The following is a 13,570-nucleotide window of genomic DNA, read 5'->3' as shown; positions in this document are numbered from 1 at the left end:
CTCTAAACCTTCAGATCTCACTAATAATCTGGCCCATTATAGTTCCTTAAAATTAACAGTGTCTTCATTCACTGCGACAAACCCCCCGCAACAGTCCCCGATGTTTTTAAAAACTTCCCGACTCCAAAAATGTAATGGCAAACCCACAACTCTCACCTAAACACTCTTGGCTCTCTCGCCATTTTGATAACACCCCACCTTTGGGTCCCACCTATCCAAGTGCAGGATCAATTCCTTGAACCATCGGTGTCCTCTTAAAAGCACCTTATCTGCCTCTTCTTTATTCTCAAATTCGATCAGCAAGAGAGGGCCCCCCAGCCTCGCAAACTTCACCCCTCCTTTAATATTCCACAAGGATCTCCTCAACTTTCAAGAGTGGGCATATCTGGATCCGACATTGGAGACTGTCCCCATCTCCCAACCAAGCATCGGTCCATTAACTCCCTTTCGCTTAGGATATCTTTCTCCCCTAGCTGTAACCACACTGCTTCCCCTAACTTTTTCACTCTTGTTTCCACCACATCAACATAGGATTTTTTGGCTTTCCCCTCAGATTCCCCATCTGTACTCCCTGTCCCATAGAAAACAGCAGTTCCCCTGGGCTCATCCCAAGTCAAAACTCCAAGGAAGCGAAGCTTTTCAGCCAACAAGACCCATCCTCCCAAAATACCTTTTCCTTTTGGGAACATTAGACAATATCTCTTTGATTCTGGGTCAACCACAGAGCACAATAAGAACCTACTTGCCTCATTTGCATGACTTTCCAGCTTAAACCTCCTTCCTCCATCTTCCCAACTTTTAACAAGACCTTGCACAATAACACCCCTGCAGCAAGCCTCCACCCCTTCCAACAAACAACACAAATTGAGGTTCCCAAACCTGACCCACGAAGTAAAGCCTCTGCTCCTTTCCACAATGATTCCCTTAATTCTCTCCCCATACACCTCCACAGAAATTTCAAAGGACTTTGAGTCCACTGCAAACCAGCATTTGCCTCCTCTTTTAGCAGGCATCTCTTCTTATACCAACCTCAAATTGTTTCCTCCAGAGAGTCCAATAGCTTAAATCTATAATCGAAGTTCGCTTTGGTTCATAGATGCCCTTTTTTTTTCTTGTTTTCGATAAGCATTTGGGTTCATGGCTGACTTAAAGAGAGAGGATTACTGGATTCCCCCAATTCCATACGAAAAATGAGCATCACCCCGAGCCATCATTTTTGGAGCGCATGTAATAATTTCATATTTGGAACAGAAATAAACAGAAAATGATGTAAGAGTTCCTGTGGAAGTTAAACTGGATGCCTGAACCTGAGATTTCCTTCTAGGAACCATTTAATCGCCATGAACAAATAAAATTCATTAGATAATTCTAAAAACATCAAAAAGCTAATCACACTTCATAGGCAGAATGCCCTGAAATGATAAACTAATTATGACAATTTAGGCAGCCAAGGCTGTTGAAGAGGATGACTAGAATAAAGGGGCAACTGTGTAACTTGGTTGGAAGGTAATTTGGTAACTCTGTCCTTAACATTCTTATTACGTAAGAACAGCTGAACAGAGAGAATACTTTAGGGAACTATTTCCAATTAAGGTTTCAGCAGTCAATAAACTAACTGGGAGCTCTAATTTGCCTGAACAGAGATGTAGCTATTGTGTCATGATCCCATAACAAAATCTCTTGAAATTGATAATCAGTGACCAGTGCATCATGCTAAATATTAGTATCACCATAACACTGCTAAGTGGCAACCATGAATATATAAAACAAGAGTGAGATTTAGGCAATTGAAAAGGAAAACTAACCAACTATTGCGCCACAACCAGCTATTGTGTGAATTTTTCATTGAACATCAGTCATGAACATGAATGTGATAATATCACATAGATACATGGTTATGCACCTAGGTTGAGATAATTGGCTCAACCATCACAGTTTCAAGGGAAAACATTTGACTCCTACAAGAATAATTTAGCAATATGTGCAACATTTTATAGTGCTTTGGACATGAGAGAATGGATACAGATCCGCCCATGGATAGTAATGATGTAGGCAGCTTAAAAAAACATGCAACCAGTGTTGTACAGTTTAAAATCCACTGATGATCATATTGTTCATTGTGATGAGAACAAGTGCCAGTACAATGTTCAGTTTATGACTCAGTTTTTGACACTAAACCAATGCACGTATGTCAGTATATTAATCTCTAACATAAATCTGCAAGCGAAAAAACCCTAAAAGAGCCTTATCTAATTCATGTCATTGGTTTCATAACATTTTGGGCTCCCTCTTTAAAGGTAAATGATACAGAATTAAATTAATGAGTGCCCCACAAAAGCGAGCCAACGTTTTGAGTTCTTGAGAGATGAAATATCTTGATGCTAGATTGGGACTAGATTGTAAATAAAATGTCAAGTAAAATTTCCCAGAACTGAGAAATGTTCCATTAGATCACACTTCCTTGATTCATACATCATAATTTGAGCAAAATATAAATTTATAAAAAATAATCATAATCTCCACCTAGCATCCCCCATGGATAACCATCAAAAGGAAACATAGCTCTAAATAGGTGTGCTAGTAACATGAATTATAAAAAAGGGGAGGATGAATAACCATCAAAAGGAAATATAGCTCTAAATAGGTTGTGCTAGTAACATGAATTATAAAAAAAGGGGAGGATGAATAACCATCAAAAGAAAATATAGCTCTAAATAGGTTGTGCTAGCAACATGAATTATATTAAAAAAAAAAAGGGGGGGGGGGGGGGGGGGGGGGGGGGGCACGCGGGGGTTGGGGGGGAAGGTGGGAGGAGGGGGAGAATACCTTAATGGAACGTTTTTTTATGTCTCGGAGACAGAAGTGCCAAATGGTTAGTTTCAACACCTGAAATGAGATTATTGCAGCTCTATACAAAGCCAAAAATGGGCCAAAATGGAAGAAAATCGAAGCACTTTTTGAACTATAAGTTCCAAGGATATTCCCAAATTCACTTTCTAGTGATGCTTTCCTCAACTTCGCATACTCTGCAGATGGCCTCTCGCCATGCACACTGGTATAGCCAGTAGAAAACCTGCACCAAAGGCCCTAAATTTAAACAGAACATTTGCAGAAGCAAGTAGTAAAGGAATCTAGATTATTGATGCGAGTGCTAAACTGCTACATAATTTAATGACGTGAGAGCCAAAAAGGAGCAGTAATCTTGGCAACCGTGCACTTACGCATTCCGGGCCAAGAGATACGGCGGCAAGCAGTTATCCTCTCTTCTTCCAATTCCAATACTTCTCTGACATCTGGAGGACAAAAATGTCCATAGAACAGTCCCGACATTACTGTCATGCTGCAAAGCTGCAGAACGAACCCAAATTCAAAATGGAAAAAACAACGGATAAATCGTAGGGGAAGTTATGATTAGGACACTAGAAAAATCAGAGATCTCCATGTATTAGGTTAAAGTTAAACAAATGTCTTCAAATTTATAAAAACATGATACCCAAAATTTCATTTTCTTTGCTTTTTCCTCGGCTTTCTCGGCAACCAAACGGAGCTCAATAAATCAATCACCAACAGTCATAGTGGAAGATCGATTGACGAGATTGATGGAAAATAGGGGAAATTGAAAGGCAGAGTGAAGATTGAGAAGAGCACCTCTGGGGAGAATTGAGGCGTGGTGAGGGCGAAGGAGAGTGGCATGGCGGTGACGGTGACGGGCGAGAGACGTAGCTGCATTCCTCATTGGGTGAAATGGGTTGGAAGAGAGTTGAAAGAGGTCATGAATCCGTGGGCGAAGAGACGTTGGTGAGAAATGCCCAGTGAGCGGAGGTGGAGAGACTTCAATCGGCGTAAAACAGTTGAGAGATGCGGGGAGGGCCTTGGGAGTTCCTTTGCTTGAGGTTTGAGGAAGCTGCCACGTCTCCTTTTACATGGCACCCCCCGAGACCACTAAACTGCCTAAGCTGCATCCAATTTTGAACCCTTCTTGTTCTTCATCTTCTTCTTCGAAATTATATTTAAGTTAAACACGTACGAAATTTATAGTTACAATTATTTAATAATAATAATAGAGTCTCAAATTTAGTATATATCGAAAAATATGATTAATTAGATCATATCATGTATCTATTTTAAATTTCATTACTTTGTACTCAACTCCGGTCTTATTACTTTATATCTCAATCTCATTCTTTTGTACTCCAATCTTATTCATTTATACTTAATTTCATTTACTTTTGCTTTCATCTTATATATTTATATATTATCTAATGACTTAAATTTCATCATATGCTTTTAATGAATCAAATTATATTCTTCGACAAATACTATTCAATGTCATAGGTTTATTCAGTACCATAAGTCGGTATTGTTGTTAAGGTAACAAGATATCCCAATAAACTAAATGGTGGATGATATGATGTTTATCATGGTCGGTATTATTGTTAAGGTAACAAGATATCCCAATAAACTAAATGGTGGATGATATGATGTTTATCATGGAGAGTGCAATCAATGACTAAGGGATAAAATTTTAGTGGGTTGGAAGAGGAATGTCGTCACCCTAAAGTGGGATAGTGACTTGCAAGTCTCTTATTTTAAGTTATTTTATTTAATAGTTACTTTAGATGAAATCGCTCACAAATTAACAACAGAGGTTTCACACATCAACATGAATGGTAAGAAATCAACTTTTTCTTAATCTTATATACTTATAATCTAGGAGGTTGTTGTTATCTTCATAAATCTAAAATATTATAAGTTTTATAATTCCTTAAGATTATATTTGATTGATAGCATAAGAGTATCCGATAAGATATACATATCCTAGAGTATTGTTTTCATAGGATATCTTATATGCTTTATATTTAAAATATCACTATTTTATAATATAGATGAGAAATTATGCTCCATTTAATTAAAAATATGTATTTAGACATGGAATTTCTTTTTCTTACACATGGTGTCGATGTATTTAATGTTGAAGAGAGCATAGCTCCATATTAAGACCAAGCAATTCTACAACCAAGCTATCACTTCCACTATTTTTCTTTTTTTACGCACAATGTTAATGCATTTAACGTTGAAGAATCAATTTCATCCAATCTATAGACAATTTTTGTTGACTTCTTCATCGTCTAACTCTTTAATGATATTCACTATTATTTTGTTGTCTTTCTATATTCCTTGATTATTTCCAATAAGTTATACAAACTCATTGCAGTAAGGAAATGGTTTCTTTCTCACCTTTTTGCATGCATAACAAATTAATATTATCCATAAGTTAATAATTAATTAAAAAAACTCATTTTATTCAGTGTGTTAACAATGATATTATACTATTTTTTGTTCCATATTTTAATTTTTGACTCAATATAAGAGACAACTTTGATATTGAATGTAGGACAAGAAATCATCATTGTCTTTCTTATTGTATAACCCAACTTAGATGTGCCATTATTGCATTTTTTGTTTCTAATTTTTAACAGGTATTCTAATCATCTACACATAAATAATAATAAAAAATTATGTGAAATATAACTACAAGCCACAATTGTCTCATGGCTAAAGAATATTTCTTCTATAAGAGATGCTTGTGTTGTTAGAATTTGACAATTGTTTTTTAGTGTTTTTTATGCTGAAAGGGATGCATGATTCTCCAATTTGATAGTTGTACTATCTAATTTGATGTCATCATATAATTCAACATAATGAATTTTTATGTCACTTGTTTTAATGCAAATTGTCTCAAAGTCATATGAGATGTGACACTTAGTTTCCAGTTTTACGCAAGAATATGTATTGTAGGAATTGTAGGAATAATTATATAAACCATCCTAGGTCTTGAATCTTAAGGGTACATGTGAGATCTATCCTAAACTTCTCTTGATCTACATACCAAAAGCAAATAAAGTATTCAAAAACTTAAATTTAAGGATTAGGGACAATACCTATGATTTGGATATTCCCAAATCAATTCTAATCGATGAAGAGATGTCATGAATCCTAAAGACCAATGGATCTTCCCCTAAATGACTTTTTTTCGTAGATCCTAACACATAAGGAAGGTAGATTCCTCTCTAAAGGGGATGAAGACTATATTCCTTTTTATGAGAGACTAAATGATAGAAGTGTCAAGCCCTAAACCGCTAAGAGGGTCTATGTAAGCTTCCTTATAGTATAAGTAACTTGAGCTTATCTTAGGATTGAATTACTTAATGTAACCCATTGAGTCATAATTAATTAATTAGTCATATTGAGTTCCAATTAATTAATTAACCTAATCCAAAAATATTATTCATAAGTTCTTGAGTAATCTTGGATATTACCGAAACGTTCTTATGCACACATATAAATAAAAATAACCTAAAATCCATCAAATAATGTGTCATCAAGGAATATGAGTTTGAGTGAGGACTATTGAGACCCTTAGAAAAATATTGGCTCTCTTAGAATCCAATTTTGAAATTAAATCAACATCTTTTAATAGAGAGTCAACTGCACTCCTATATCCTATGATATTAAAATAAAATACTAAATTCAAGTTTATGACTTACTATCCTTTCTATGCAAGCTCTCCATGAACTGGTGTTTGTAATTTAACGAGATGAATGTTATCAACCTCTCAAGATTACCTCTATGATCTTTTGTGTTGGGATTAAGCCCTTAAAAGCAAGACATGATGTAATCAAGTTAGACTTCATTGTTCCTTTATTATCCCTTTTATGTATTAACATTGTTCCGAGCATTTAAACTCATATAACTTGCATTGTATACGACTTAGGTGCATTAGGAAGAGAAGTTCACCCTTCTCTTGTGCCAAGATCTGTGGAGGGAAAGATCGGGTGGAAGACCTTTAAGTAGATAAGTTCTAGGATAACTATTGGGGATTCGACTTCTTCATCAGCTTGGAAACGATTTGGGAACATCTAGATCGTATGTTTTGAGTTTCTATCTCTAAATCTATGTTTAATGTTGGTTTTTAATGTCATATGCATTTTTTGTGATAGATTTAGAAAATCCTAAGATAGATGCATAAACCCTACATGATTTGGGCCTAGGGAATAAAGTAATCAAGAGTTCCTAGTACTTAGGTCTCGGATTTTCTTATAATGTGATCAATTCACATACTATAACTCTTTAATAGCAAGCCAAATTTCATTTAAGGAATTACTATGACTAGATTTCTTTATCACAAGTCCTTAGGATTATCCAAGGGAACACATGATCTCAAACCCATAAGATAATATTATGACTATTTTAAGAATACATGTTGCTATCTACCTTGATCAAAAGTGACCTAATCTATTGGGAATATATGACCACCTTAAGGTTTCACCCATAAGTCAAAGTCACTAAAGACTTCAACACTAGCTTGGTATCCTCTCAAGGTTGAGAGCTCATACAAATAGTAGTTTGGTATAATCATGACTACCTAATAATCAAGATTATAACTCACCATAGGTCTTGTCCAATGTGTAACCATACACACTAGCACACTCACCATGAGAAACTCATCATGATGACCAAAATAAGTCATCCCTTCAATCAAAGGGGTTGCACAACAACCTCAAATGGATGACCTGAGTCCATGAATTAATTGGGAACAACTCATCCACTTACAAGGAACTTATAATTTGGATATTCCTTATAACTTCTAATACTCCCAAATCATGTGCAATGTAAGTGATGTTAGGTTTGAATGCTCAATAAATATAATACATGAATAGGATAGTCACACGGGAAACTAGAATCATATTATAAATAATAAAAATCAAGTATTGTTACATCATGTCAAGCTTTTAAGGGTTCTATCCTAACAACCTCTCACTAGCCCTCAAATCATACTGAGAATATATTCAACACCTATACTATCCCTATGGTCATCAAAGACTCCAACAAACAAAGTCTTGGTGAAATGATTCATCAAGTTCTCCATATATGATATTTTGTTTCCAAAGTTACATTACCTTTCTATACTATCTCATTAATTAGGAGGAATTTCCTCTTAATATGTTTACACTTTTAGTGCTTTCTTGGTTCTTTAGATTGTGTCTTTGCTCCATTATACAAAACAATCCCATGGGCAATACAACTAAAGGAACTATCCTTAGTCCTATGAGGGGACTTTCTAAGCCAAACGACTTCTTTTGTAGCTTCAGAAGCTATAATATACTCAACTTCTATAGTGGAGTTAACAATGTAAGATTGCTTCAGACTTCTCCAACTAATAGTCATACCACATAGAGTGAATACAAAATCAAAGGTAGACCTAAAAAAGTTCTTATTAAATTGGAAGTTTGAATTTGTGTACCCAATGGGTACCAACTCATTGCTATGGAATACAACTCATCCTTCATTTTCCTAAGATACATGAGCATATGCTTGATTGATGTTCAATGCTTTGATCTAAATTGGACTAATATCTACACACTATCCCTATAATAAAGTAAATGTATAATTTAGGATAGATTATCTAAGCTTGGAAAAATTTATTTCAAGATTACCTAGACTTTTCTCTGAAAATATTAGGTTTAGAGGGGGTTTCTACTTTCTTGTGGGGTTCCTTGTTCATTCTCCTTTGGATGTGTCTTGACCTCTTAGTTTTATTCATTATGTATTTTCCATGTGTTCCTCTCTAAATATATGTTAAACCCCTATATATAGACTAACATTTGAATTTAGTGAAGATTACAACAAAAATATGCATAAATGCATGTATCAAGACAAAATCTAAAGATTTAAGGATAATGGAAATAAGGTGGAGAAGTTGCAATGCATAAAAAAGAGGTAAAGATGCACCAAATCATAGAAAAAACAAGAAAAATAGACATTGTTGATGCCAAAGCTATTGCTATACAAATATGATACAAGTCGAAGCAAATCGATATATCAACTCCTTGTATTTAAATTTTGATACTCGAACCAATAAAGGGTTCAACATACAAATTCTGGCTGAAAAAAGAGCCTATTATTAGTTCCTAATATGATAGAAGAAGGTATAATTTTGATACAAGGTAAAAAATTAGATGTAAGGCAAAATATATTGCCTTTCGTTCTAGCACATTTTAGATATAAGACCAAAATTTGGATATATCTAATACATTGGGATACATGGAGATACCAAGCTTAAAGGATTAATAAGATGAAAAAAAAATTGAAGTCTTTATCAAATTCAATCTGACACCACAATGAAATTTTTTCTGAGTTACGGATTTTAACATTCTGCTTTGAGACTATATCCAACTTGGCCCATTTTGACTTGTCTTCTCCCATATATATATTTTAAGATTTCCTACTATTTTTTGTATTGTTTTAGGATTTTCCAATTAGGGTTAGTTACGGTTAATATAAAAAGACCCTTGGTTTATGCTTTTGGGGATTTATATTGAGAGATATACTAAGTAGGAGGGAGCACCTCCATAGTTTTTAGATACAATAAAGTCTTTATTTTTCCATTTATTTTCTTTTTTTCTCATTCATTCATGACTATAAAGAGACATCCGTCCTCCATGTGTGGTTGAAAGTTTTTTTTATCCAAATGAAGGATTCCTTTCTGTGGGAAGATCCTCAACCAAGGAGTTCATCTTTAGGTAAGTAATGTAGGGCATGTTTGGTTGTTGTTTTTGAAAATTGTTTTGGAAAACAGTTTTTTTGTGTTTTCAGAAAAAAAAAAAAAAAAAATTGTGTTTGAGAACTGAATTCTGGAAAATAATTTTTCTTCTCAAAAAAAAAAAAAACATGTTTGGTTGAGTTAATAAATTTTTTTTTTATAATAAATAAAAAAACATGTTTGAAAGTTATTTTTTTTAATTAATAAAGTGTTTTCTTCCATTAATTTGATATTATAAATATATAAATAATTTTCATATGCATAATTCATTTAAATTAAAAAAAAAATTATTCCATTTTGAAATTTTTACATCAGGTATAATTTTCTTAAATAAATGATGACTTTGTAACTATGTGTATTAATTTCAATAATTTAAGGAAGAAGACAGGGTTTGCAGGTATGAGTGTGGTGGTTGGGTGGAACTTACCTTTGTGAAAACACAAAAACAGTTAAAAAAACACAAAAAGAAGGAAGAGAAAACACGAAAAACAATTTATTCTTTGAATAGATAAAAAACAATGAAAACATTTTTTTATTGTTCTCAAATAAGTGATTTTTGATAACACAAAAAATACAAAAGACAAAAACACACCCCCTTCCACAAACAAGTTTTTTGTGTTTTTTGTTTTCAAGAACGGAAAACAGCTCTTGAAAATAGGAACCAACAAGTCCTAAGAGTCTGTTTGATTGCTATTTTTGAAAACTATTCTGGAAAACAGTTTTTAAATACAATTTTTTTTTGTGTTTTTAGAAAAAAAAAAAAAATCATGTTTGGGAATTGAAATCTGGAAAACAATTTTTGTTCTCAACAAAATAAAAATAAAAACATGTTTGAAAGTTATTTTTTTTATTAATAAAGTGTTTTCTTCCATTAACTCGATATTATAAATATATAAATAATTTTCATATGCACAATTCATTTAAATTATAAAAAAAAAAATCAATTTGAAATTTTTACACCGGTTATAATTTTTTTAAACAAAGGATGACTTTGTCACCATGTGTAAGTATATTAATTTCCATAATTTAAGGAAGAAGAAAGGGTTTACAGGTGGGGATGTGGTGGTTGGGTGGAGCTCACCTTTGTGGAAATACAAAAAATAGCTAAGAAAACACAAAAAGAAGGAAGAGAAAATATGAAAAACATTATACTATTTGAACAATGAAAAAACAATGAAAACATCTTTTTATTGTTCTCAAAAAAGTGGTTTTTGAGAACACAGAAAACATAAAAAACAAAAACACACCCCCTCCCCCAAACAAGTTTTTTGTGTTTTTTGTTTTCAATAATAGAAAACAGTTCTTGAAAACAGGAACCAAACGGACCCTAATTCTCTATGTGATGGACCCAATCATAGTTACTATAATAGTTTCTTTCTTTTTGGATTTGTTTTTTATTAGAGAAAGAAAACTTTCCTTCAACCTTGATTCACAAACAAATCAAGTCCGGTATCAAAATTAACTAAAATTCAAATCAAGCCAATCAAAATGCAATTATTACATTAAAAAAACTCTATGAGACAATAAAATGGAGGAAGGCAAAATTAAAAATCTTAGTTTATACTTTATACTTCTTTATCAAGATACACATAATAAAGAATATTGTGCTTCTAAATAATTGATTAGAAAAGAAAATGCAACATACAACAAAGGAAAAACTTTAAAAGTATGTTTTGATCTCATTTTATAATAGATCAAGAAAATCAAATCTCATCCTTACAATTAAATATTGACAACTTTGCAAATATCTTCATAATTGTTATAATTTTTTTTTTATTAAAATAAACAAGGAACCTTATATCTATTTTTGCAAATATGTTATTACCCAAAAAAGACTAATTTTTAAAACTAGAAGGTTTTTAGTCTCTTTCCTAAATACTTGTGTGGCATTTAGATAACTCAACACAGTTAAAATAATTTAGAATTCATAATAAGCTACATTGTTCAACATAAAAGCTAGACAAGAACAAAGATGATAGTTAGAGGGGTTTGAAAAAAATAAGGTTTTTGCTACTCATTAATTTTTTATAAAGCTTTGGAAGCTCTCACGTCTTGGTTAAATGAGGTCTCCTTGTATTTATAAACACTTGTGAAACTCTTTAGAACCTTTATGGTTCTCTATAATTCTAGAATATTTTATATATAATTTATATGTGAATCAAATTCAAGAATTTGCAAGAACATTCCAAGATTCTACTCATAATATCCAAGGATTCCTACCATTTTATGGAGATGTGTCGATGCCTTTGGCTCCTTTGAAAGCTTCCTACCTTTATATAAGCTTAAATAAGAGTTCATGGGCTTAGCATTCCATGTTACACAATTAGTCCAACTCTTTTCTCTATCTTTTCTTATTATAGTAATTTATATAGCTCAAAAGACAAATCATTTGATGTTTTGTTGTATTAAAAAAATTTCTACAAATTGTATGATAAAAAAACAAAGTATAATTGATAATTTTTTATAACTTCACACCCTACATTCTCATAAAACCGTTTTTATTTTTATTTTTATTTTTACTTTTATTTTTACTTCTTTCATCTTAGGTAATTACATTTTTATTTATTTTTTTAATGTTAAATTTTTAAAATTTTTGTTTTGAAAAGAGAAAAAAAAAATCATATTTAAATGATCCATTAACTACAATAAAAAACAAATTTAAAACGTTGGAATAAAAAATGGAATAAACAAATTATAATACTTTATTGAGTATTTCAATAAAATTTAAAGTAAATTATTAGAAATTACATGAAAGAAGGTGAAATTTTGCATTAACGAAGTTTTGTTAGATCCCAACAAGGTTATGCACTTACCTAATTACCAATCATATGTGATACTCAATTTTTAAAAATATTATTATTAAAATTTTAAAAAATAGAAAATCAAACAATTTTGAGACTAAAAAACTATAAAAACAAAATATTAAAAAAAGGTTATTAAATCCACGTACTAGGTCATGGTTGTGGGCCACCATAAAAGCTTAGCCTAACATGATATGATGGATCGATCATTTGGTTTATCGAAATGAAAAGATATTGCAGAAACAAAGTTGTAATGCTTTCTAATAACATACTATATGTGAAGCTATATTGTCCTTACAAAGTTTTATCCATGTCGATGCATCTTGTATTTTAATACAAAAATGTTATACCTTGAACTCTCTTACATTAGTCATGTGATTTTTTTTTCTTTCTAAAATCCCATGCCTAGTATTCAAATACAAATAAACTTGCTATCCAAAAATGTAGTGAAATAACATATATACAAACTATATTGATATTATCCCAATCTTTTAGACAAATTAGTAGGCATCTCAATATTAGTTATGGAAAATTAGAGTCATATATTCTCTAAGACTGTGCATTTAAATGTTCTTTGGGATCTTTATTCTTTTTCTCTCTCCTTATGAAATTCTATATTTGGTTTAATCGTTCTATTTTCTTTCATGGTCCTTTTATGTAAAAGATCATACATACAACTTAACATCATTGCTATTCATAATTACATACTTAAGTTCTCTCAACCTCTCTCCACCCAAAACCTAGTATTCTCTCTTTTGTGTATCTCTTTTTACTCTTTTTACAAGTTTGAGATTTCTAACAACTCACTTTTCTACTATCACAAAAAATCTTATGTAAAGTCACATATTTATAAAGTCCTATGTAAATAGTAAGTTCCTCAATGCTAATCAAACTCAAAAAATAGCAATTTACCCAAAACTAAACTCTACAAATATTAAATTTCTCAACAATTAAAAATAAATCATTTGAGTCAAAATTAAGAATAATTTCCATCTTGACTCAAATTCTCTCAATTCATGCATGAGAGTATCTCTCTATGATACCCATCTTTGCAACCCTTATGAGTGGGTGTCATCATTGCACATTCAATAAGAGTAAAACATGTGTGAAGTTCAAACTCTCATTGAAATTTACATGAAAAACTTTGTCCCAATTAGTCCCTTTA

The 13,570-nt window shown here is 32.1% G+C and overlaps 1 protein-coding gene across 1 annotated transcript in view; it reads right to left on the bottom strand.

Annotated features, from left to right (window-relative positions):
* LOC117912776 (uncharacterized protein slr1919) overlaps positions 1-3,925 on the bottom strand; it is a 46,149-nt gene extending 42,224 nt beyond the window's left edge. The window contains exons 1-3 of the mRNA XM_034827480.1: positions 3,649-3,925; positions 3,222-3,348; positions 2,827-3,073 (exon numbers count right to left, since the gene is read on the bottom strand). Coding sequence (XP_034683371.1) covers positions 2,827-3,073; positions 3,222-3,348; positions 3,649-3,736 — 462 coding nt within the window. The 5' untranslated portion in view covers positions 3,737-3,925. The remainder of the gene's footprint in view (positions 1-2,826; positions 3,074-3,221; positions 3,349-3,648) is intronic.
* Positions 3,926-13,570: the final 9,645 nt, after the last annotated feature.

This window comes from Vitis riparia, chromosome 4 (genome assembly GCF_004353265.1).
Source record: "Vitis riparia cultivar Riparia Gloire de Montpellier isolate 1030 chromosome 4, EGFV_Vit.rip_1.0, whole genome shotgun sequence".
NCBI lineage: Eukaryota > Viridiplantae > Streptophyta > Magnoliopsida > Vitales > Vitaceae > Vitis > Vitis riparia.
The sequence above is the reverse complement of the archived record's forward strand: the minus strand, read 5'-3'. Positions and strand labels throughout refer to the sequence as shown.